Source organism: Zea mays, chromosome 9 (assembly GCF_902167145.1).
Source record: "Zea mays cultivar B73 chromosome 9, Zm-B73-REFERENCE-NAM-5.0, whole genome shotgun sequence".
Taxonomy (NCBI): Eukaryota; Viridiplantae; Streptophyta; class Magnoliopsida; order Poales; family Poaceae; genus Zea; species Zea mays.
Window position 1 is genome coordinate 153,695,652 of NC_050104.1, and position 27,111 is coordinate 153,722,762.

Genomic DNA, 27,111 nt, shown 5'->3' on the forward strand with positions numbered 1-27,111 from the left:
CTTTCGATCTTTGTTGACTCGATTTGGATTTGGGTTTGCAAACCCTAACCTTAGACTGTGAGTTATCGATACTCTCGGTTCCATGAGGTCGAAGCCGAGACTCATTGTGTCTCTAATGGCTTTGATCTGCAAACTTAGGGTTTGTAAAACCCTAGACTAAGCATATTATTTTATGTCCTATTCCTAATCTAATCTTTCTATCTTCTCTGTTCTGTGTTCTCGGGTGATTAAGTAGTGAGGAAAAACTGAGCTTAATCACTTTGATCCGAGACTTTTCTGTGATCTAAAAAGCAGAGTGGATTAGGAGATCTAGGGGTCTTAGGGTGCCTTTGATACCATTGTTAGGTTTCTATGGTGCCTAGGATCGATCCCTAAGCCCCTATAATACCAATCTGTAAATGCAAATCCCTGATGGCAAGTAGATCTGTTCAACAAAGAGGAATAGGATGACATACCTTAGTTGTTGTGTTGATGGAGCATGGTAGTTGTTGCTGTCGTCACCTCCATAGACCTGTAGAGGAACAACAGGCACCAGGATCCAGGCCGCCGTTGGTTCTCGCGCTTGCAGTCACTCCGACGCCTAGGCGATGGGGCCTTTATGTGGATTAGGGTTTCGGGTGAGGTACTAATGTTAGCTTTTCCTGTGACCCCTTAATCCTTTATATATAGCATCGTGTGACCAGGAGCGACAAACGAGGTTAGCATGGGCCGTCTCAATCAAGGGCCCGATTAAAGAGACGATTAGTTGGGTTAAACCCAATCCAGACTCTATTGACAGGCTATAGAGAACACACCCAACATGGGTCTCTCTCGTCTGCACGGTGGAGGCCTCAATACCTAATGACAGGCTCAAGATACGCATGTTCAATGGCTCACTCATTCCCTTTAGGGCATTGGTATGCTTCCCTTCACAAATCTACATGACACAAAAATAACGATTTTATTTGGTTAGCCTGTTCGAACATATAATCATTTTCAGGAATACAATGCAACAATAGATTTCTAATGGTCACCACTACTGGTGGAGTCTAATAGATTTCTATCGGTGCAGGGGTTAATGGTCATATCTGTTTCACCAAATGATTTGGTGCTGCATAGACAGAAGTAGATTGAGAGTGTATCAGATGTCTCCAGTAAATCCATTGAACAAACTCTATTTTTGTAGCCTACTCCAGGATGCTTCATGTTTTTTTTGAAGGAATGGCAGGAGCTCTGCCTAATCATTAATAGAAGAGAGTTTAGAAAATACACTGTACAGGTCCGAGGACCGAGATAAGACAGACTAGCAAACACAATGTGAGGAACGCTCCCAGCAGACCCGCACAAATCAGCTAAACCACTGCAGCAACCCTAATAGTGGAGGAACATGGCTCTCTTGAAAGTGAACACGTCCTCTTTAATCTTCAAGGCTAATTGGATAGGGGTGAGGGCGTTGTTTTCGAATATCCTCATGTTTCTCTCCTTCCAGATGTTCCACATGGTGTATATCATGAGGTCGTTGAAGTCACGCTTTTGGTTCTTTGGGAGCAGGGAGGATGTAGCTTCCCACCAGTCTTTTATGCTGGAGAAGTGAGTAGGGTCAGCCTGGGCCGCGAGGCTCAAGCCCTCCCAAACTAGAATCTGATGCCACACCGCACGGGCAAAAGGGCAATGCAAACAAAGGTGGGGGCCAGTCTCCAAGGGGCCATTGCAGAGGGAGCAAATTGGTTGGTGCGTCCAACCCCAAGTGGCAAGATTGTTAGCAGTAAGGAGCTTGTCCTGTAGAAGAATCCAAGCAAAAATCTTGCACTTTTGCTCTACCCGTGCCCGCCAAACAAAATTAGAATTAATGTGGTTGTACGATCCGATGAATTGTGCATTGTAGGCTGATTTTACCGTGAAGACACCATCGGGGTTCCATTTCCAGATAATGGAGTCCGACACCTGTGGTTGGAGGTGAAAATCATGGAGTCTAAACTAGAGGGAGACGAATTCCTCGATCTGCACCATGGAGGTAATCTTGCCTCGCAACGACCTAATCCAATTCTCGTCATTGATCTCAATGGCAACTGACTTGTTCTTTCTTGAGACTAGCTCAAAGAGGTGTGGTGCTATGTTTCTTGGCGCCATGCCATCAAGCCAACTGTCGTGCCAGAATTTGGGTGTCTTGCCATCTCCAACAGTGACGATGGTGGAGGCGCTAAAGAGGAGCCTGTCCGCAAGGTTACAAGGCACATCAAACCCTTTCCAAGGGTGATCCTCTGTCGTCCAGCTCTTCCAAATCCATCTTAGCCGGAGGGCACAGCTGAATTTGTTGAGGTTGAGGATGCCCAGACCGCCTAGGGTTTTGGGCTTGCTGACTAGTGGCCAAGCCATGAGACAATGACCTCCATTTGATTCAGCCTTTCCTCTTGAAAGGGAAATGTGCCCTTGGGCCATTTCTAAGTATTTTGGTGATTGAGTGTCAACACAAGTGCTTAAACGTAAATCTATGCCCATGGATGGACAAGTTGCAAATCACAAGTAAAGGTATGTTTCTAAGCCTTAGTACATTGGTTTTGTGTACTAATATATTTGTCTAAGTGTTAGAAACAGAGAGAAAAAGAAAAGGAGAATGTTGGCTGTGTACAGCCAACAGGCTGTTTCGGTCTGGGGCACCGGACTGTCCGGTGGTGCACCGGACAGTGTCCGGTGCGCCAGGCTGCCTCGACCTGAAGACGCCGCTCTCGGGAATTTGCCGACGGCGTACGGCTATAATTCACCGGACTGTCCGGTGTGCACCGGACTGTCCGGTGAGCCAACGGTCGGCTGAGCCAACGGTCGACCGCGGGATCTACGCGCGACACGTGGCCTGGCCAACGGTCGGGAGGGGGCACCGGACTGTCCGGTGTGCACCGGACTGTCCGGTGCGCCAGATCTGCAACGATCTACAACGGTCAGCTGCGTTGATTAAGGAAGGAAATCGGGCACCGGACAGTGTCCGGTGTGCACCGGACTGTCCGGTGCACCCGACGACAGAAGGCAAGGATGGCCTTCCAGATTTGTTCTCAACGGCTCCTAGCTGCCTTGGGGCTATAAAAGGGACCCCTAGGCGCATGGAGGAGAAAACCAAGCATTCCTTGAGCACTCTTGATCACTCATACATCAATCTTGCACACTTGTTCGGCATTCTAGTGATTTGAGCTCCGTTCTAGTGTGCTAGTCTCTTGAGCTTAAGTCTGGGTCTTGAGTGTGCGTATTCGCTGTGATCTTTGTGTTGTGTGTGAGTTGCTAATCCCTTCCTTGCTCCGTGATTCTCTGTGAACATCTTTTGTAAGGGCGAGAGACTCCAAGTTGTGGAGATTCCTCGCAAACGGGATTGAGAAAAGAAAAGCAAAAACACCGTGGTATTCAAGTTGATCATTGGATCACTTGAGAGGAGTTGAGTGCAACTCTCGTCCGTTGGGACGCCACAACGTGGAGTAGGCAAGTTTTTGTACTTGGCCGAACCACGGGATAACCACCGTGTCATCTCTGTGATTGATTTCTTGTGGTTATTGTGTTTTGACTCCTCTCTAGCCACTTGGCCATACTTGTGCTAACACTTAACAAGTTTTTGTGGCTTAATTTTTTAAGTTTTACAGGATCACCTATTCACCCCCCCCTCTAGGTGCTCTCAATTGGTATCAGAGCTGTTCTCTTCAAGAAAGGGACTAACCGCCCGAAGAGATGGATCCTAAGGGGAAGGGAATCGTGATCAACGACAAGGAGAAGGAGTCCTTCGTCAACGAGCCAAAGGATGACAAGTCCAACGACTCGGGCTCGGGCCATAGACGAAAAGATGGGAAGAAGAAGAAGACAAGGCGCATCAAGGAGATTGTCTACTACGACAGCGACGAATCTTCCTCTTCCCAAAAGGACGACGACCACAACGACTACGAGCAAAGGAAACCGGTTAATTCTAACTTTTCTTTTGACTACTCTCGTATTCCGCAAAGTTCAAATTCACATTTGCTTTCCATTCCACTCGGCAAGCCCCCACACTTTGATGGGGAGGACTACGGATTTTGGAGCCACAAAATGCGTAGTCACCTATTCTCTCTCCATCCTAGTATATGGGAGATTGTAGATAGTGGAATGCACTTTAATAGTTCGGATAGTCCTATATTCATTAATGAGCAAATCCATAAGAATGCACAAGCTACTACTGTTCTTCTAGCTTCATTGTGCAGGGATGAATATAACAAAGTAAGTGGCTTGGATAACGCCAAGCAAATCTGGGATGCCCTCAAGATCTCTCATGAGGGAAATGACGCTACCTTGCTCACCAAAATGGAGTTGGTGGAGGGCGAGCTTGGACGGTTCGCGATGATAAGGGGCGAGGAGCCAACTCAAACATACAACCGACTCAAGACCCTTATCAACAAAATAAGGAGCTATGGAAGCACGTGATGGACGAACCACGACGTCGTCCGACTAATGCTAAGGTCCTTTACCGTTCTTGATCCTCATTTGGTGAATAATATTCGTGAGAATCCCAGGTACACCAAAATGTCGCCCGAAGAAGTCTTAGGAAAATTCGTCAGCGGGCGAATGATGATCAAGGAGGCAAGGTACGTGGACGATGCCTTGAATGGACCGATCAACGAACCACAACCTTTTGCTCTCAAAGCAACAAGAAGCAAGGAGGCGCTACCTAGCAAGGTGGCACAAATTGAGGCGGTCGGGCTTAATGATGAAGAGATGGCTCTCATCATCAAACGCTTCAAGACAGTGCTAAAGGGTCACAAGGGGCAGCCAAGCAAGACCAAGACGAAGGGGAAGCGCTCATGCTTCAAGTGCGGTAAGATTGGTCATTTTATCGCTAACTGCCCTGATAATGATAGTGACCAGGAAAACAAGAGGGAAAAGAAAAAGCATTACAAGAAGGCAAAAGGCGAGGCGCATCTAGGCAAGGAGTGGGACTCGGATTGCTCCTCTTCCGACTCCGACAATGAAGGACTCGCCGCCACCGCCTTCAACAAATCAACCCTCTTCCCCAACGAGCGTCACACATGCCTTATGGCAAGGGAGAAGAAGGTATGTACTCGCAACTCTACCTATGCTTCTTCAAGTGAGGACGAATCTAGTGATGAGGATGAAGTAGATTATTCATGTTTGTTCAAGGGCTTAGATAGATCTAAGATAGACAAAATTAATGAATTAATTGATGCCTTGAATGAAAAGAATATACTTCTAGAAAAGCAAGAGGATTTGTTGTATGAAGAACATGATAAGTTTATAGAGGCTCAAAAATCCCTTGCATTAGAAATTAAGAGGAATGAAATGCTTGCTTGTGAAGTGTCAACATGCCATGATTCAATTTCTAAGTTAAAGAGCATTAATGATGACTTAAATGCTAAACTAGTAGAAGCACATAAATCCAACTCTTGTGTTGAACATGTTGAAATTTGCACTAGGTGTAAGGATGTTGATATTAATGCTTGTAGTGAACACTTAGTTTCAATTTCAAAATTGAGTGATGAATTAGCTAGTCTTAATACCCAACTTAAGACTAGCAAGAGTGAATTTGAAAAACTAAAATTTGCAAGGGATGCCTACACTATTGGTAGACACCCCTCAATTAAGGATGGGCTTGGCTTCAAGAGGGAAGCCAAGAACTTAACAAGCCATAAGACTCCTATCTCCACCAAGGAGAAAGGGAAGGCTCCTATGGCTAATAGTGTTAAGAAGAATCATGCTTTCATGTACTATGATAGGAGATACTCTAGAAATGCTTTTAGAGGTAATGATGTTTTTGATTCACATGCTTATGACTCTTATGCTATGACTGCTTCTAGTTCTCATGTTATGCATGGTAGAAATGTGTTTAGAAGAAATGTTGTTCACCAAATGCCTAGGAGGAATGTAGTTCATAATGCTCCTAGGAAAGTAATGAATGAACCTTCTACAATTTATTGTGCTTTAAATGCTTCCTTTGCTATTTGTAGAAAGGATAAGAAAATTGTTGCTAGGAAATTAGGGGCAAAATGCAAGGGAGACAAAACTTGCATTTGGGTCCCTAAGGAAATTTGCACTAACCTTGTAGGACCCAACATGAGTTGGGTACCTAAAACCCAAGCCTAAATTTGCCTTGCAGGTTTATGCATCCGGGGGTTCAAGCTGGATTATTGACAGCGGATGCACAAACCATATGACGGGGGAGAAGAAGATGTTCACCTCCTACGTAAAGAATAAGGATTCCCAAGATTCAATCATATTCGGTGATGGGAATCAAGGCAAGGTAAAAGGGTTAGGTAAAATTGCAATTTCTAATGAGCACTCTATCTCTAATGTGTTTTTAGTAGAGTCTCTAGGATATAATTTGCTATCGGTTAGTCAATTATGCAACATGGGGTATAACTGTCTATTTACAAATGTAGATGTGTCTGTCTTTAGAAGAAGTGATGGTTCACTAGCTTTTAAGGGTGTATTAGACGGCAAACTTTATTTAGTTGATTTTGCAAAAGAAGTCGGTCTAGATGCATGCTTAATAGCTAAGACTAGCATGGGCTGGCTGTGGCATCGCCGCTTAGCACATGTGGGGATGAAGAATCTTCACAAGCTTCTAAAGGGAGAACACGTGATAGGTTTGACTAACGTGCAATTCGAAAAAGATAGACCTTGTGCAGCTTGTCAAGCAGGAAAACAAGTGGGAGGAGCGCATCACAGCAAGAATGTAATGACCACTTCAAGACCTCTGGAGCTGCTGCATATGGACCTCTTCGGACCCGTCGCCTATCTGAGCATAGGAAGGAGTAAGTATGGTCTAGTTATTGTAGATGATTTTTCCCGCTTCACTTGGGTGTTCTTTTTGCAGGATAAGTCTGAAACCCAAGGGACCCTCAAGCGCTTCCTCAGGAGAGCTCAAAATGAGTTTGAGCTCAAGGTGAAGAAGATAAGGAGCGATAACGGGTCTGAGTTCAAGAACCTTCAAGTGGAGGAGTTCCTTGAAGAGGAAGGGATCAAGCACGAATTCTCCGCTCCCTACACACCACAGCAAAATGGTGTGGTAGAGAGGAAGAACAGGACGCTCATCGACATGGCGAGGACGATGCTAGGAGAGTTCAAGACCCCCGAGTGCTTTTGGACGGAAGCCGTGAACACGGCTTGCCACGCCATCAACAGGGTCTACCTTCATCGCCTCCTCAAGAAAACGTCGTATGAGCTGCTAACCGGTAACAAACCCAATGTATCTTACTTTCGTGTATTTGGGAGCAAGTGCTACATTCTAGTAAAGAAAGGTAGAAATTCTAAGTTTGCTCCCAAAGCAGTAGAAGGGTTTTTGTTAGGTTATGACTCAAATACAAAGGCGTATAGAGTCTTCAACAAATCATCGGGTTTGGTTGAAGTCTCTAGCGACGTTGTATTTGATGAGACTAATGGCTCTCCAAGAGAGCAAGTTGTTGATCTTGATGATGTAGATGAAGAAGATGTTCCAACGGTCGCTATGCGCACCATGGCGATTGGTGATGTGCGACCACAGGGACACTTGGAGCAAGATCAACCTTCTTCCTCAACTATGGTGCATCCCCCAACTCAAGACGATGAACAGGTTCATCTACAGGAGGCGTGTGATCAAGGGGGAGCACAAGTTGATCATGTGATGGAGGAAGAAGCGCAACCGGCACCTCCAACCCAAGTTCGAGCGATGATTCAAAGGGATCATCCCGTCGACCAAATTCTGGGTGACATTAGCAAGGGAGTAACTACTCGGTCTCGATTAGTTAATTTTTGTGAGCATTACTCTTTTGTCTCTTCTATTGAGCCTTTCAGGGTAGAGGAGGCCTTGCTAGATCCGGACTGGGTGTTGGCCATGCAGGAGGAGCTCAACAACTTCAAGAGGAATGAAGTTTGGACACTGGTGCCTCGTCCTAAGCAAAATGTTGTGGGAACCAAGTGGGTGTTCCGCAACAAACAAGACGAGCACGGGGTGGTGACGAGAAACAAGGCTCGACTTGTGGCAAAAGGTTATGCCCAAGTCGCAGGTTTGGATTTCGAGGAGACTTTTGCTCCTGTGGCTAGGCTAGAATCAATTCGAATCTTGCTAGCATATGCCGCTCATCATTCTTTCAGGTTGTACCAAATGGATGTGAAGAGCACTTTCCTCAACGGGCCAATCAAGGAGGAGGTGTACGTGGAGCAACCCCCTGGCTTCGAGGATGAACGGTACCCCGACCATGTGTGTAAGCTCTCTAAGGCGCTCTATGGACTTAAGCAAGCCCCAAGAGCATGGTATGAATGCCTTAGAGACTTTCTAATTGTTAATGCTTTCAAGGTTGGGAAAGTCGATCCAACTCTTTTTACAAAGACATGTGATGGTGATTTGTTTGTGTGCCAAATTTATGTTGATGACGCAAAAATTCGAGATGTCGATGATGGGCGAGTTGAACTACTTCCTTGGGTTCCAAGTGAAGCAACTCAAGGATGACACCTTCATCTCCCAAACGAAGTACACGCAAGATCTGCTAAAGCGGTTTGGGATGAAGGACGCCAAGCCCGCAAAGACTCCGATGGGAACCGACGGGCACACCGACCTCAACAAAGGAGGTAAATCCGTTGATCAAAAAGCATACTGGTCAATGATAGGGTCATTACTTTATTTATGTGCTAGTAGACCGGATATTATGCTTAGCGTATGCATGTGTGCTAGATTTCAATCCGATCCTAAGGAATGTCACTTAGTGGCCGTGAAGCGAATCCTTAGATATTTAGTTGCTACGCCTTGCTTCGGGCTCTGGTATCCAAAGGGGTCTACCTTTGACTTGGTTGGATACTCAGACTCCGACTATGCTGGATGTAAGGTCGATAGGAAGAGCACATCGGGGACGTGCCAATTCTTAGGAAGGTCCCTGGTGTCGTGGAACTCTAAGAAACAAACTTCCGTTGCCCTATCCACCGCTGAGGCCGAGTACGTTGCCGCAGGACAGTGTTGCGCGCAACTACTTTGGATGAGGCAAACCCTCCGGGACCTTGGCTACAATCTGAGCAAAGTCCCACTCCTATGTGACAATGAGAGTGCTATCCGCATGGCAGAAAATCCTGTTGAGCACAGCCGCACAAAGCACATAGACATCCGGCATCACTTTTTGAGAGACCACCAACAAAAGGGAGATATCGAAGTGTTTCATGTTAGCACCGAGAACCAGCTAGCCGATATCTTTACCAAGCCTCTAGATGAGAAGACCTTTTGCAGGCTGCGTAGTGAGCTAAATGTCTTAGATTCGCGGAACTTGGATTGAATTGTAGCATACATGTGTTTATGCCTTTGATCATGTTCATTCTGCATTTTGTTGCTTATTGTGGTGCTCAAGTTGTACAAACACTCCCTGGACCTCACAAGTCCGTTGCAAAGTGATGCACATGTTTAGGGGGAGATGTGTTACAACTTGACTCTTTGAGACTAACTATGTAGTCGAGTTTGCTTGATTTAGTCTCGAAGGAGAATTGAAAGGGAAAGGTGGACTTGGACCAATGAAAGACTTCCACTGCACTCCGATGAGAGGGTAACTTATTCCAAGTTCATCTCACGTACTCTTATTGCCATTTGATCTTAATTGAAGATTTTGGTGAGGCAATGGGGTTAAAGGGCCAAGATTGAACCCGTTTTGGTGCTTGATGCCAAAGGGGGAGAAAATAAAGGCCAAAGCAATAAATGGATCAGCTACCACTTGAGAGATTTGAAAATAGTAGAGTAAAGCTTTTGGTTTGTCAAAACTCTTTTTATTATCTCTTCTGTCAAAAGTTGGCTTCTTGTGGGGAGAAGTAGTGATTATGGGAAAAGGGGGAGTTTTTGAAATATTTGATCAATCTCTTTTGGAATGACTCTCTTTATGCTTCAACATGTGTGTTTGACTTAGAGATAGAGATTTGAGTTTAAATTTGCAAAAAACAAACCAAGTGGTGGCAAAGGATGATCCATATATGCCAAAAATGAATCAAAATAGATTTGAGTTCTATTTGAAGTGATTTTGCACTTGTTCTAGTTGCTTTATGTTGTGTTGGCATAAATCACCAAAAAGGGGGAGATTGAAAGGGAAATGTGCCCTTGGGCCATTTCTAAGTATTTTGGTGATTGAGTGTCAACACAAGTGCTTAAACGTAAATCTATGCCCATGGATGGACAAGTTGCAAATCACAAGTAAAGGTATGTTTCTAAGCCTTAGTACATTGGTTTTGTGTACTAATATATCTGTCAAAAGATTTTGGTGAGGCAATGGGGTTCGAGGGCCAAGATTGATCCTGTTTTGGTGCTTGATGCCAAAGGGGGAGAAAATAAAGGCCAAAGCAATAAATGGATCAGCTACCACTTGAGAGATTTTGAAAATAGTAGAATAGAGCTTTTGGTTAGCTTTTGGTTTGTCAAAACTCTTTTATCGTCTCTCTTGTCAAAAGTTGGCTTCTTGTGGGGAGAAGTGTTGATTATGGGAAAAAGGGGAGTTTTTGAAATCTTGAATCAATTTCTCTTATAATGACTCTCTTTATGTCTTAACATGTGTATTTGACTTAGAGATAGAAATTTGAGTTTGATTTGCAAAAACAAACCAAGTGGTGGCAAAAGAGTGATCCATATATGTCAAATTCGAATCAAAACAAATTGAGTTCTTATTTGAATTGATTTTGTAGTTGTTCTACTTGCTTTATGTTGTGTTGGCATAAATCACCAAAAAGGGGGAGATTGAAAGGGAAATGTGCCCTTGGGCCATTTCTAAGTATTTTGGTGATTTAGTGTCTAACACAAGTGCCTAAGTGTGAAAAAGAGGACAAAGTACAAATCAAGTATAAAGGTACGTTTCTCAGACTTAGTACATTGTTTTATGGACTAATGTATTGTGTCTAAGTGCTGGAAACAGGAAAAATCGAATTGGAAATGAGATGGCTTTGTTCAGCCAAGTCTGCTCAGTCTGGGAGCACCGGACTGTCCGGTGGTGCACCGGACAGTGTCCGGTGCGCTAGGCTGGCTCGACCGAACTGGCCGCTCTCGGGAATTCAACGGCGACGTACGGCTATAATTCACCGGACTGTCCGGTGTGCACCGGACTGTCCGGTGAGCCAACGGTCGGCCGCGCGATCTGCGCGGGACACGTGGCCGAGCCAACGGCTAGAAGGGGGCACCGGACTGTCCGGTGCGCCAACGGCTCCAAGTCAGCCAACGGTCGGCTTCGCCATTTAAGGAAGGAAATCGGGCACCGGACAGTGTCCGGTGTGCACCGGACTGTCCGGTGCGCCACGCGACAGAAGGCAAGAATTGCCTTCCCAGATTACTCTCAACGGCTCCTAGCTGCCTTGGGGCTATAAAAGGGACCCCTAGGCGCATGGAGGAGTACACCAAGCAACCTAAGAGCATTCTTGATCATCCACACTCAGTCTTTGCGCATTCGTTTGTCATTCTCAGTGATTCGAGCTCCGTTCTAGTGAGAACTTTGAGATAGTCATTTGAGCTCGATTCTTGGCCGTGTGTGTGCGTATTTTGCTGTGGATTTGTGTGTGTTGCTTCCCTCCCTTACTCCGTACTTCTTTGTGAACTTCAAGTGTAAGGGCGAGAGACTCCAAATTGTGGAGATTCCTCGCAAACGGGATTGAGAAAAAGAAAAAGCAAAACACCGTGGTATTCAAGTTGATCATTGGATCACTTGAGAGGAGTTGAGTGCAACCCTCGTCCGTTGGGACGCCACAACGTGGAGTAGGCAAGTTTTGTACTTGGCCGAACCACGGGATAACCACCGTGCCATCTCTGTGATTGATTTCTTGTGTTTTGACTCCTCTCTAGCCACTTGGCAATTACTGTGCTAACGATTAACCAAGTTTTTGTGGCTTAAGTTTTTCAAGTTTCACAGGATCACCTATTCACCCCCCCCCTCTAGGTGCTCTCAATACGCTGCAGCGGATCAATGGCAAGGATGAACTACATAGGGGAAAGGGGGTCTCCTTGCCTAACCCCTCTCCTGTGCTGGATGTTTGCTCCTTGTTGGCCATTGAGGAGGGCTCGAGACGAGGCGGACCCAAAAAGGATGGAAATCCACTCACGCCAACGAGGGCCAAAACCCATGGTCTGGAGGACTTCCAGGAGATAACCCCAATTAACTGTGTCGAAAGCCTTCTGGATGTCAAGCTTGAGGAAGAGCGCCTTTTTTTGCTTGTGAAGTCTTCTAACTACGTTATGCACATAGAGGAAGTTGTCTTGTATACATCTTTTCTGGATGAAGGCACTTTGGGACTTGGAGATTAGAGTGTTGAGGAGGGGGGCCAGCCGGTTAGCAAGCAGTTTGGAGAAGATTTTTGCGATGTTGTGTATCAAACTGATGGGGCGGTAGTCACCCACTGTCAAAGCATCCAGCTTCTTGGGGATAAGCATGATGTTGGCAGAGTTGAGTAAACGAAAATCTGCCCCATACATGCTATGAAGTTGGTGAAAAGCCTCAAGAACGTCCTCCTTGATGATATCCCAGAATACTTTGAAGAATAAACTTGTAAAGCCATCTGGGCCTGGTGCTTTGTCGCTCGGCATTGAGAAGATTGTTTCCTTTATTTCTTCGAGGGAGAACGACGCTTCTAGCGATGAGAGGTCATGTTGCGCTAAAGCTAGAGCCGGCCAGTTGAGGGTGATCCCTCTCTACGGGGTTGTCCCTAGGTGAGATTTGAAGTGTTCCTGAATGATCTTTTCTTTTTTTCTCATGGGCTACTGCTAAGTTTCCAATTGGGGGCTGCAGGCAATGGATAAAGTTCTTACGCGCTCTGGAGCTAGCAGATAGGTGGAAGAACTTAGTGTTCGCGTCGCCCTACCTAATGCGAGTGAGGCGAACCCATTGACGGATCCTTGATTTTTCAATTACAGCAAGTCCTAGTGCTCTGGATTTGAGTGCCTTCAGGAGATCCAGTTCCTCTTGGGTGAGCACACGCTCCTCTTGAGCACTTTCAAATCGGAGGATTAATTCTTTGGAAATTGCAAGCTGTAATCTCGTGTCTCCCACTTTGGTCTTACGCCATAGTTTGATGGCCTTTGTTGCACGCGCTAATTTGATATGAAGGCGCTTCATGGGTGTAAAGGAGGAACGAAGTGGTTCAGCCAGGCAGCCTGAACAGCCTCCTTGAATCCCTCCATCTTTACCCAAAAAATTTCGAAACGGAAAGAGGGGCTATGTGTCGTCGTCAATTCTCTCTGGAGGAGAAACGAAGTGTGGTCAGACATGAGGGAGGGAAAGGAGTGCATATAGCGGCTAGGAAAAAGAAGCTCCCATTCCGTTGTACAGAAAAATCTGTCAATTCTTGTTAGCGTTGGATTCACTTGCCCGTTGCTCCAAGTGTAGCGGCGGCCATTGAGGTGGATTTCCTTCATCTGTAGGTTGTCCAGTGCTGATCTGAACGCGCCCATGAGGCGCCGATTCAAGTTACAATTATTTTTATTTCAGGCTTGATATATGAGATTGAAATCTCCTAACGCCAACCACTTTGCCCAACGTTGTGCTGCGAGGCCACTTAGTTCTTGAAGGAAAACAAGTTTCTCAGCGCTCGACTGTGGCTAATAAACCCCTGTGATCCACCAAGCTGAATTGTCCGCCTTCATAGTGATCATGGCCGAGACAGTGTGTGAGGTGGTGTACACTTGCGAAAGTGAGAAAAAGTCATTCGAAGCTGCAAGGAGAATCCCACCCCTAGATCCATTTGCAGGCAGCACAACAGTGTTGTTTAGAAAATTCTGACCCAATGTACGAAGGATGGTTGCATCGTCGATTGTGGTGAGTTTAGTCTCCTGCAAGCAAACAATGGTACTACCGGTATCCCAAACTAGTTCTTGCATAGAATCACGCCTGGCCACTTCATTGAGCCCCCGCACATTCCAGCTCAAAATTTTGCAGTTATGTTGAGACATTGGTAGACAACTGAGACCCAAGATAAAACAGACCAAGCCAAGGAAGTGGCAAATTAATTCCATTACACTCAAACTAGATCCAGAACAAGGGGTACTGGGATGAACCTTGAAGTTCCCAGAACACTGCAGATAGTAGACAAACAAACACTTGTGACGACGAACGACGACTGCTAAGCTGAGTGGTTCAGCAGAATCGCAACAATTGAAGGCCCCTGGCTGCTGCCGTGATTCTGGGCCACCGAACAAATTGGTTGTGCAGATACACCATGACACATTCAGGACAAAAGAACGAAGAAGTGCTAGACATTGCAAAAGACTAAGGCCCCCGTAGAGCGTGCCAGACCGCATGTCTTAAACCTATGCCGCAGGTCCCTGTGGTGGAAGGATTTCGCAGAGGTCCATTAGCGCTTGCAGCACCATGGGCGACAGTGGACCCTTAAAGAGGTTGATGCAGGTCTCCAGCGCGGCACTTGTAGTAGCCTAATCAGACGGCTGACCTTCCTTAGGCAGCAAGCCCAGGCGCTTTAGCAGGACCTGGCATGCACGTTCCTGGATGTTCCCACGCGGCCATGCGATCGCCGCTAGCCGCATGCTCTTGCGGGTTGGCCTGGCTTCTTGCTTCTTCTTTGTCTTCAGGTTTGGTGGCGCTTGATGGAGCTCCTGGAGCAGCGGTGGTGCAATAGGGCAGGTGTGGTTGCTGATGAAGGACGCCACAGTGGTAGGGGCCGGCTCCCCTAGCTCTGGGAAAGCAGATATAGCTTGTTGAGCGTTCTCCATGACGGTGACAAGTGTTGTCTCCGAACCCACAGCTACCTCCAGTGCTGCATCCCTCGTGATGGTGGCAGGCGAATGTTGCCCCGGTTCTGGTGGGGCAGAGCGGGCGCGCCTACGGTAGACCCGGCCAGGCAGAAAGCGTTGCTCTGCATGCACAAACATCAAACCTGGGCTCGATGTCACTGTCTGTGGCGGCGGTGTTGAGTGGTTCTGATCTTCCTGTGGCACACTCTCTCCGCACCGGTCGCCTCCGACGTGATGCAGCGGCGGCCGTGAGGAGGGCCAGCGGTCTTCCCCAGCGCCCGTCGGGGACCCGGAGTTGCAGCCCAATAGCACGACCAGAGAGGGTTCGTGGTGCTGGTGGAGCCCGCGGGGGGAGGACCGGATGCGGTGTCCATGGCGATGGGGCGAATGCCTCTCCCGACTTCGTCCACGGTCCTGCCACGCAGGCCTAGAGTGGGGGGCAGACACAAGCCCGGGGGGATGGGCCAGGTCATCGGTGCAAGAGCCCCCGACATGGTGGTGGCGTCAACGACCAGTGTTGGATCCCCGGTCGTGGGCGTCACATCTAGGCTCAGAGCGATCACGGTCACGTGGCGCACGGGAGACGACGCGGAAGAGGCGGGAACTCCAGCTCCCTGCCTTGTGTTGCCGGCGCCCACGCCTACCATCCTCATCATCTTCGTCTTCTATGTACCAACGGTGACTCCCATTACAGTGAGCCGTCGGGGGCGGGTCATGGCGGCCGCGGGGACCCCGCTCGCCGTCGACCACACCATGGCGCCAGGGAAGTGAGCGAGTGACCAGCCGTCCACCCTGCCCCAGAGGGCTCTCCACCAGATCAATGTGCACCAGCACCCGGAAGGTGAGGCCACACTGCCCCGGTGGAGGGGGCGTTGTCATGGATCACCATTGTACGGCTAGTGATGGTGAGCCATACGATCTTGGGGATGTTAGACGGATTTCCCGTCCACGCCCACAGGTTGAGGCCACGCGCGTCCACCTTGTTGGAGGAGAGACAGACTTCTTCGACGTAGTCAAGGACGCAGGCCCGAGCCACCGAGCGCTTGGCAATGCTTTCGTTCCAGGCGTGGGGAGGGATGCCCTCCAAACACAGTCTGACATGGAAGCAGAGGTCACAGCGCTCCCCGAGGGCGACTAGCTGCCATGGCCTGATGCGGAAGTCAAGGTTGCTGTGTAGGAAGTCTCTTGCAGCGACGGCCGCCTCCCGGTGGTGGCGGTGTGTGAAGGTGACGAGGAAGTCGCCCGGAGGGCTTCGAGCCACCTTGATGTCCTCTGTCCTCACCCCGAAGCGGGAGCAGAAGGCCCGCATCACCCGCTCCGGGCTGATGTCGGGGCGGTCACGCCCGAGCCACACTACCACGACATGAGAACTCAACCGCTCAAGCTCCCTCTCCATGTTGTTGGTGGAGGAGGCGACGACACAGGAATGCTCCGGGCGGTCAGCAGGGTCGCCGGGTTGAGCCATGGGCGGGGCAGCGAGCACGAGCGGTTGAAAGTTGACGTTGTCGAGGCGGGGAGCTTGGCACTTGGGGGTTGGAGGTGTCTTACTACCCCTTCCGGAGCACTGCCAGGAACAGTGTCCGTTGCGCAGGCAATTTATGCATCTCACCGGGTCTCTGCAATCAATGACAAAGTGGCCTCTGCCCAGGCAGCGAGCACATTTACCTTGTAGACTTACCAGCAGACGGCTAGGAGTCGGGGTCGAGCGAGGCACCCATGTCACGCGGTCTGGTTCCGCACAGGCAGCACGTCGGCGCTTGCGCCGAATCGTCGTCCACCCGCCAGGAGCTTCGTCTTCAATGCGGTCGCAACCATGGGTTGTCGATCGGGGGAGACATCGAGGCGACTGGATTTGCCGGTGGATTCGGGGGAGGAGAGGTAAGTGACGCCTGGCGCGCCGCTCGCAGTCAATGCAAAGCGTACACGCTTGGAGGAGGGGAAGGATTTGGGGCAGGCTGGCAGACACGGGAGAGCACGGTGGAGGCGGCGGCGACGGGGGAAGGGGCATGGGAGGCCGAGCTAGCGGTGCTAGGGGAGTACGCTGGGTCGGATCTGGCTTCTTGGGGGTGGGATCTGCCGAGGACGACGGGACAGAGGCAGATCGGGCGGATGCGGCGGCGGCGGGGGCTCGATCGCCGTGGGAGAGAGAGCGGGTGGGGAGGGAGGCCATCCGCCCTGAACACCCTTCTTAGAGGTCTCCTTTGCCTTTTCCTCGCTCGTTACTGAGCCACAATCTTGGTCATTTCATGTTTTTATTAGAGGCAACAAATAGTCACATAATGTTAATAGTGTGTTGGTACCTTGAATGGGCTTTAGCATAGATTTGTAAATTACTATTTCTAGTAATAAAGTCGTTTCTGTTTTAGAAAATAGGGGAAATAAGAACATATAAACTTATATGTTAGTAATCCATATGAGAGTTCCAAGTTCTGCAAGTTTGTATATTCCAACTGTAGCATATCATTCATGCTTTAGAGCTTTAGTTGGACATGTTATGAATTCAGCATGACCATAAGTCCTAGATCACAATGAGATTATTTGAACATTTTCAGGTTTTATTTTCCTTACTTTATTCTCATATGTGAGGCTTTGTTTATTTCAAGCTAAATCATAACCCAACAAGGCAACAACATGGGCCTGCTCACTGCCTGGTAAGTGTACAATATCTTATTCTAATTTGTGTAAACGTGGGCTATGCTAAGGAAAGATAATACTGCAAAAAAAATCCCAATAAAGTTTCAGATTTTGTTTCATGAAGTAGATCATACAATGGGATGTCCAGATGGGCCATTTTTCATATATAAAAGGCACTTTCTGGTTAATTGTTGAAGTCATACTTGACCCATTTGCTTTGATCTCTACATCTTCGCCGCTGCAGGCATATAGAATAGATTTTATAAGATGTGACTGTTACACATGTACTAGATAGGTCTAGCTAACTAAATGTTATTTCACTGATCACTGGATGAAATACTTCACTTCCCAATTATCTTGTTTCTTGCATTTACAGTATGAGCTGGTTGTTCGCACGGCGCGACTAGGGAGCACTGTTTTCCTTCTGATGCCTAAAGACCCTGGCATATGAAAACAAATACTACATTATTTATTCTCACATGCCTAAAGAGAATTGCTATTTTGGGTATTGTTATATCGTAATGTACATATATTGCTTTGAAATTTTGTTATCTCCCGTTGCAAACGCACAAGCCAATTACTAGTTTAATTAAAAATCTCAGCATCCCGCCTCGTCTCCCGGACGGCATCCAGATCCTGGACCTGGCGTTGAGGCCGCAGCACATCCTCCAGCAGCGCGCCCACGGCCTCGTACGATGACCCTCCCGCCTCCACCGCGCGCCGCGCGCGCTCGCCAACCCGTCCAGCCCTCCCCCGCAGCTCCTCGTCCGCCATGGCGCTGCGCACCCGCTCCGCCACTGCCGCCCTGCCCACCACCACCCCGCCCAGCGCCTCGCCTCCCCACACGTACCCCCTCTCCGCGCCCATGGAGACGCCCGTGCCCGCGAGCCCCACCACCAGCGCCTCGTTGTAGAACTGCTCTGCGAACACCGGCCACGCCAGCACCGGGACGCCCGCCGCCGCCGCTTCGGTCACCCCGCCCCACCCGCAGTGCGTCACGAACGCGCCCACCGCCGCGTGCCGCAGCACCGCCACCTGCGGGGCCCACCCCCTGACCACCAGCCCGCGGCCGGGCGCCGCGCCGTCGATGTCCGGGAGCTGCGGCGCGTCCTTGTCCCCGACGACCCACACGAAGTTCGCGCCGGAGTCGGCGAGGCCCATGCCGAGCTCCGCCACCTGCTCACGCGGGAACCTGGTGAGGCTGCCGAAGCAGACGTAGACCACCGACCGTGCGGGTTTCGTGTTCAGCCACCTCAGCACGCGCGCGGCCTCGGCGGCCGTACTGGAGTCCCCGCCGCGGCCGCGCTCCAGGGCGTCGTCGCCGTCGCCGTTGACAAGGCAGACCGGCCCGACGGCGAACACCGGCTTCCCCGTGTCCTTCTCGTAGTGTTCGATGTACCTCTGCTCGAGGTCCGCGAACGAGTTGACGACCCACCCGGCCGTGACGCGCTCGGCGTCGAACATGCGGCTCAAGAACTCGCGCGAGTGCGCGCCCGGGAGCGTCGCCTCGGCGAGCCTCGACCTGGTGAGCCGCACCGCGTCGGGGAGGCCCGGCACGAGGAACGGCTCGGTGTCCGACGCCACGCCATTTTGCGGGCTGTGGAGCAGCAGAGCACGCTGCACCGAGAGCGCGAAGCACCCCGTGCCGGTGAACGCGTACCGCGGGATGCCGAGCTCCGGGGCCGCAGTGGCAGCCCACGGGAGGACACCGTCGAACACGATGGCGTCGGCAGGCTGGCGGCGCAGCAGATCAGCAAAGAGCGGCGCGAGAAGGTCAACGGCGACCGCGAAAGGCCCAGCGAGCTCGCGGTTGGGAAGGTCGTCGGCGCTCTCGTGGCCACCCGCGAGCCCGGCGGCCTCTGCGGGCAGAGTGAGCGCGACGATACGGATGCGGAGGCCAGTGGCGGCCGCGCGGGCGACGGGGCCACCGAGCCTGGCGGCGTTGCCGCGCGTGAGGACAAGCGTGGTGTCGGCGCCGCGGGACGCGAAAAGGCGGGCGAGGTCCGACATCGGCAGCGCGTGCCCTGGCGTCGGGAACGGGATGAAGTACATGCGCGGCGCCGCCGTGTCCCCCGACGACGCTACGGAAGATGGCGACGGTCGCATGGCGCTGATCGGCATGAGGAGAGCTGCGATCGCAGTGGCGGTCGATCGAGCAGAGTCCGACCGTGCACGGTGGATGGCCTATGCAAACGCATAACGGTCATATATAGAGTGGTCGATAGAGCAGTGTGCACCCGTGCACGGTGGATGGCCTTGAAACACAAAGATGATGTGATGTCCTCTGCAAGGGCAAAGAAAAGATGGTGTGCGATTGATGTTAACTGAAAGAACATGCACATTGCATTTCTTGCCTCTGCAAACCTTAGGGCTCCTCAGATACACATTAACACAGGTGATATATCCAGATACAACAAATCGTTGCTGTGAGTGAATGAGTGATAATAGATCCTAGTCAATCGTTGCTGGTTTGTTTGAGAGGCCAATATTCAAAACATACAACAATTGGATTCTTCAGTAATTGTAATTCCCTGCGAAACTAAATCAACGAATAGCTTACTGAGAAGACAGTTTAGCTTCCATTGGTTTAATAGCACTGAGGGTTCCACAGCTAATTTGCTGCATTTTATGATAAGAAATTTTTGTCACGTCTGTGGGATCCTGTAAGATTCTTTATATAATAATTAATCGAATGGACACGTGGTTATCCATTTTTAGAGGATCTCTTCTAATTTTCAACATTCAAAAAAAATAGAAAGCGACACATCTAATTAATATAAAAGACTCGAGGACTATAGAAGTCATAATGAGTCGTATGATCCACATTATGGCTTCATCATCAACGTAAGTACACTGTATTCCACTAGCCAAAGCATTGACTATGCATAGCAACAGCCAACAACCTCTTTCTTGCAAGTGTCACAAAAAACTATAAATTTATTGTATCCTAAACTACAATATTTTTTTATTAAAGAGGGTATGTACAAAGTCTCCCAAGGGTTACAAAAATATCTGTCAAAGCCATGTTCTAATTTCATTTGCTATTTGGGGCTTCACTCTATGACATATTAACAACATTTCTTTGATAAATATGTCTTTGCAGGTTGATGTTGTTAGCGGTATGTTTTCAAAGATCCATCTGTTTCTATTATTCCATATGCACCAAATCAGATCATGATAATGGTGGTCTTTATCCTCCATGGCTTTGTCAATTGCGCACAAATTTGTTGTACAACTATATATTGATTGTTCGTGTGTGTGGTGGCACCACCCCTATCAGTTGCCAACATCTTCTTGCACTGTTGCACTTCATGAAAAGATGTGAGGGGTCTCTTCTTTCTAGAGTATACAATTTTCACATGTATAAGAATCCAACTCCATATTTCTTCGCCTGAGCACGGATTTGGTGTTGAGTATGTTTTTCAGGAATAACCAGAAAAATACTTTGTGTTTTGGTTGACATTTCGTCTTCCACAGCCAAGTGTAGGTTGAATGGACCGCCACAGCTCTGACCATGTGTTTGTAGGCTTTTTGCGATGAATATTGTTATGCTCCCCAATCATACACCCATTTATCATGTTGTTCAGTTATTTGTTGCATCTGCAAGGACTAGGTTAGGATCTGTAATTGCTCGTATGCTATCCCTGACATTGATGTGTAAAACATGTCCTGAAAATGATCCATATCTATTGTCTGTCGAATCGTAGTGTCTTTGTTAACGGCGAAGGAGAATGATTCACACGATACTATGTTCCCTTACATCGGCATATACAAATAGTCAGTGATAGCAACAATCACAACAAGCAATCATATATTACATGCAGCTACAAATGAAAGGAGCTAATCCTTGAATGCTAAATGATTACACCGGTGAAGGACAATGCACCTGGACGTGCATGCAATTGGAGCCGGTGATGATGCAGCTAATGTAGCTCCTCCAGGTCACCTGACGGAGCGCGCCCGGCGTCGAGGGTGCAACCAGGCGTCGCGGCCCAGCAAGGGGAGCGGCGCGGCGTGCTGGTGGAGACGGGTGCGTGCCGAGCCCTGGCGACGGCGTGACGAATTTGAGGACACCGGGAGCAGGCATCTAGGACGGCGTCGGCTACAGGAGATGGCGACGAGAGGGAGGAGTGGCCGGCTTGAGAGAAGACGCCAGCGTGGGCTGAGAGGCGGCGGTTGTAGGGGTGGAAGGGATGGAAGAGAGAACTGATGGCTCTGGCTCTAGTACAAGTTGAAATGTAAATCAACTGACCTTAGATACTGTTTGGTTGAGGAGCCAAGTAGAACGGAACCGTTTTATTCATGATTTTAGGAACGGAGCCGCTCTGTTTTGTGTTTGGTAATCTTGAACGGAACGGCTCTGTTTTTTGTTTGGTTGCAGAGTGAACGGAACAGAGCGTGACTGTGCGAGCGGGCTGGAAACGGAGCGGCTCCATCCAGTTGATTTTTTTGGAGCGGAATGGTTCCGGATCTGAGGAGAATATTCTCTGATTGGAGTCATTCCGTTCTAGTTACTTTGTAACCAAACAACAACAAGACTGGGACAGAACGGCTCCGTTCTACTTGGCTCTTCAACCAAACACTAAACGGGTAGTACATTTACTGCTTGTATTCATGCATCGTTAACCATTTTTACACATACACGCCTGAATGCCATATTGTATATCTTATTGCAGGGTAGTCTAAGCTGTATCAATAATTGGTCCTTTCCCAACAGCAGTAACTAACCTCTTGGATCTAAGAAGATTGTAAGAATCTTTTCCTTGTCAGTCCTGTTTTATGTTTCATGCTTGTTTGATATAAACTGTTTGGGTTCATGTTCTTCATATACCTGTTGTTAACTGTCTGTTAGTTTTAAAACCATTCAGTGGTAAGATACTAAGAGCACACATCAATGTATCTGATAGATATACACTCTTGTAAAAAAGAAGCATTGAAATTCCATGTCTGCTGTGCTATGTCCCTGAGTTTTGGAGTGATCATTTGCTGTAAGGGAAAGCTAAATTTACCCCTCATATATCATCACTTTTTAACTTAACATATCAGCCTCTGTTTTGATTATTTCTCTGAGTTGCACATTTTATTTTCTGTCAAAAAAATCACTAATTGGGAAGCTCTCTTATTATTGAATGACCTTGTGAAGGGCTGCAGTAGAACAACATTATGACTCTGTCCAGTATGTAACTAAATTGTTCAGTTAATAGGGACCTCCACAATAACAAGTTGACAGGGCCAATTCCCCCGCAGATTGGACGGTTGAAACATCTCAGGATACTGTAAGTATAGATTATCTTTGTGCATACTGAAGTGTATGCTTTCAGGTCAAGATGTTTGCACTTTAGAGCATTTCAGTTCTTGCAAGTATCTTTATTCTCCGCAATCCTCCAATGTCCTCGGATAATGATAGCCCTTGAATCAATGCTGCACTAGTAGTACTTGCTTGCCCTTTGAATCAGTGGCTAATTTGATTATAGTTGCTTTTCGTCTAAGCAAAGTGTTCTTAAACTTAGGAACCTGAGGTGGAATAAGCTTCAAGATGTGCTTCCACCTGAAATCGGTGAACTTAAGAAACTGACACACTTGTAAGTTGATTTTTATAATGCACTGAGTTTATCTGGATATATAAATGGTTCACTTCTTATCTGTTATTGGAATTTTTTTAGATATTTGAGCTTCAATAACTTCAAAGGCGAGATTCCAGTGGAGCTACTTCGTTATCTTTATCTTCATGAGAACCGATTCACTGGGCGAATCCCTCCTGAACTTGGAACTCCTCTAAAGAAACTACGTGACCTGTAAACAATCTTCTTGATTCCTTCTATTTCTTGTCCACCTTTAGGGCTAGTTTGGGAACACTATTTTTTAAGGGATTTTTATTTTTGCAAGAGAAATTAGTTCATTTTCTCTTTAGAAAATAAAAATTCCTAAGAAAAATAGGGTTCCTAAACTAGCCTTTAGAAGAAAAACCAAGTCATGTCGTTGGCTTGTGGTAAATAAAAAAAAAATCTCCTTTTACAGTCACTCTCAGGGATTTTATCGGCGATGGGAATGGCTTCCCTTCCTTAGAAATCTCTGTGTGAAAAATATAACATGCTACTGAATTCATCCTTGTCTTGTGAATGGTTTGAGTGCCGCCTTTGCTGACTGCGAGGTTTTGTCTCCCAGATACACGTTAGCAACAACGAATTGACCGGTGTGCTGCCAGATCAGATTGCAAATCTGGCAAACCTTGAGATTTTGTAAGTCTTTTCCGAAGCTGAAGATTCTATTGCAGTGTGACCTGCCATCACATTTTCCGTTGAAAAACAAGAGATACTGGATCATCTGGCCATCCTTATACCTTCTTCAGGCACCTGTCCAATAATAAGATGATCGGATCAATATCGCCTAAGCTAGCTCACGTTCCAAGGCTGATCTATTTGTGAGTCTCACTGATCAAACCATGTCTTAATTCTATATGGGGAGGAATGCCGGGTAATGTAGTGTTCTCGCAGTCACTATTCTTTAGACGTCGTCTAGACGTCCAGACGGTGGTCCAACACCTTGTCTTGGCTTACCGTTTTAAAAACCATGCTCTCAGTGTTACCATACCCTAACGGTAATTCTATATGGGGAGGAATGCCTGGTAATTCTATATGCTGCTCAAACCTCGCAGTGTTACCATACCCCAATGGTTTGTGGCAGGTACCTTGTCTGGTAATTCTATATGGGGATCAATGCTTTAAAATTGCACTATCCAGCGACAAATAAAAAGAAACGGAGGGAGTACTTGGACAACAATAACTTCATCGGGAGGATACCCGAAGGGTTGTACAGGCATCCATTTCTGAAGGAGCTGTAAGTTGGCTCCAGAATCTCAATTTCATATTGTTTTTTCAGAAAGGTTTCCATTTTACCTCTGCCGTACATTTGTTGAAGCACATCTATGCCCGTGCTGCAGGTACATCGAAGGAAACCACTTCAGGCCAGGAACCAGACCAAAAGGAACGAACACACAAGGTGCTGGAACTGCCTGATGCTGACATCTTAGTTTAGGAAGCTCGTTTGAGGATGGGGGACCCGAGGTCTTGGCGTCCTTCAGTAGTAGACTACTGCAAAGACCACGTTTTTTTTTGCGCTTATATGTAGCTATGTTTCTCACTGCAGTTGACACACTTAGGGCTAGTTTGGAAACCCTATTTTTCTAAGAGAAATTAATTCGTTTTTTCTTAAAAAAATTGGAAATCCAATAGAAAAATAGGGTTGCCAAACTAGCCCTTATATTTGAAAAGTCTCTTGAAAAAAACGGAGGGAAAAACGGCGAATAGTAAAGGCCACTGTCCTGGCCGTCTGTCACACTGCCGCCATTCCTATTCCTACAGTAAAAGCTCTGCACGAGGACGACCAACTATATAGTATGGTGGAGACGCTCGTCAGCTGTAACGCCAGCGCATCGCAATAGCACCGACAGTCCTGGTACAACCTGTGGCCAATGATACTCCTATTTCTGTTGCACACTGGGTATGATCTGGCCTTTTCTGGAAGCGAATTTGGTGCCACCAACACTTGAGAGCGTGGGCATGTGGGGGAGGAGAATCTGCTAATACTAGGCTGTATCTACATATATATGCTGCGCCAGTTTGTTTGGAAGACAGTCACAGCAAAGAATACTGTCCAGCCCACATGGCGTTTCTATACACTGCCAGACAACATTGCTAATGCCGACTCCAGCAGATTATCCAAAATTTACTTATATACACTATTCTGTAGACTTGTAGACTATACTGTTCGCAGAGTGGAGTTTAAATATATGTATGAGGATGGATAAACTGGTGGAGATAGTCATTAGCAATGTTATCTTTGTTGTTAGTGGGTCCACGCTGCCTTTTGGGTATTCTGTTCCCTTCTGAGCTCTCCCGCCGCCTGTTGTATCATGATTATCGCATTTCAAGAAACTGGATGCGTGTCGGAATCTATGTCCGAATTGATGGTGTCGCTACTGCTTCGCCAACTCCAGTTTTAACCTTTGATATGAAAGCCCACCGTCGCAGTACCGTTGCACCGGTTTCTGTTATTGCTCTTCGCCAACTCCAATTGTACGAAGATAAACGCTCTAAACTCTTCCTTGAGTCTTTGAGCGACATGGAGAACTGAAGAGTCGCTGTCCACCATGGTCCAGTTCTCCGACTCCCTCGCAAATCCAGTGCTCTCTCTCTCTCTCTCTCTCTCTCTCTCTCTCTCTCTCTCTCTCTCTTTGCCGGCTGAAGAGTTGTGAGTCAGGCAGGCCCGCTTGGAGCTGTTCAAGGCACGTGTAGCCGTGTAGGACAGGCATCTTTTGTTCGTGCGAAATGGCATATTGACAAGCACACAGCTAGGGGGGCAGTCGCTTTGGTGGTGTGTGCAAGGACCTAAAAAATATGAACGAAACCATGAGCCAATGCCAGAAAACAGATGCACAGCAGGCTTGTGATGCGCTGCAGCCTTCTCGTGCTTTTCATCAGGACTGTGGTCCTGGCCCATCGTTACCATTGCACAGGCTTGTATTGTATCATCGCAATGGATAAACGAAGTCTTGGGAGACACAGTAACTGTCCAGCAGAAAGGCACCTGTTCGACACATACTCAAACATTACTCTAGAACACATTCTCACTGATATTTAATTATATAAAAGATGTGTGCACTTCGAGATTAACAATTCAATCTCCATGAGGCAATATTTTTCTTTTTTTCATGAACTAAAACCTTGTTGACATGTTGTAAGGCAAGATAATTGAAATTACCCGTAGACAGTAGACATTTAGAACAACTCAATTGTAACTGTAGTGCCATGACCGTCTCCTCTCCGCACGGTCCACCTTTTCATCCTCCTCTCCGATTCCACCGCAGTCACACCACCTCGCTGGCGGTGGAACCTCAACCGCAAGTATGGGGAACATCTTAGTGAAGAAGCCCAAGATTACTGACGTCGATATGGTCATCCTCACTCGCAAGACACATCGCCGCAAGCTCGCCCAGTTCTAGGAGCAGGTCTGCCTCCCCCTCGCCTTGCCTAGCCTTCCATGGCACCCTGCTCTACCGTGAGCTATGGATGGTCACCGAGCTACTACGCCACCATTTTAGGGTAGGAAGGGTGGAGGGGGCGCTCCTAGCGGTGGCCCACGCGGACGTTCGTGTGGACCTCGTGGCGACGTTTGTGTGGGAAGAGGGGGATGGGCTCCTGAGGGTACACAGCTCGACGTGAAGATACGATTGAGGGATGGGGCTCCTGGTGCTGGTGGCATGCTGTGTAAATCGCAGAACGGAGGAGGATCAAAGGAGGTGCTGTGGAGAAGGACTGTTACCTGTTCGAAGCGCGCAACAAAAAAAAGCCTACGCAGACGGGCGATATCCAGCTTCTAGCGTCGCTGCCATCGTGGTCACTAACCTTTCCCCGTGGACGGCGTCGCTTGGGAGCGGAGGAAAAGTGTATATATCCAGAAGCATTGCGCCTCACATCATCTAGAAGCACTGTGTCTACGGAGCGTCCACCATTTGTTGTCGATCCAACGGCTGAAAAAGAAAGAGTGACGTGGATACTCCGGCTGTGCGCCTTTACGCTCACGCTTAATATATAGAAATAGAAATGTCAAGAGGAAATTAACAAGTGCCATCGTTCTTCGCCTCTGCTTTTCCTTCTCGCCGCCCATCGTCAGTCATCACCAGCGGCGGGTGGTGGGTGGTGGCAAGGCGACGCACAAGATCCGAGAACCACCCAAACCACCACCACCTCCACCGAACCAGACGGCCGGCCTCCTGTCCTCTCAGACAAGGAGGCAATATTGAATTCAGTCCA

At 48.1% G+C, this 27,111-nt stretch overlaps 1 protein-coding gene and 1 pseudogene across 1 annotated transcript; one reads left to right on the top strand and one right to left on the bottom strand.

The window, feature by feature from the left end:
• Positions 1-17,532: 17,532 nt before the first annotated feature.
• Positions 17,533-18,485, bottom strand: LOC100274426 (uncharacterized). Its single transcript, NM_001148785.1, has one exon. It carries the CDS (start codon positions 18,458-18,460, stop codon positions 17,885-17,887), a length of 576 nt encoding a protein of 191 aa, NP_001142257.1. The 5' UTR covers positions 18,461-18,485; the 3' UTR covers positions 17,533-17,884.
• Positions 18,486-21,492: 3,007 nt separating this feature from the next.
• LOC109942662 (probable leucine-rich repeat receptor-like protein kinase At1g35710) lies at positions 21,493-26,707 on the top strand (annotated as a pseudogene).
• Positions 26,708-27,111: the final 404 nt, after the last annotated feature.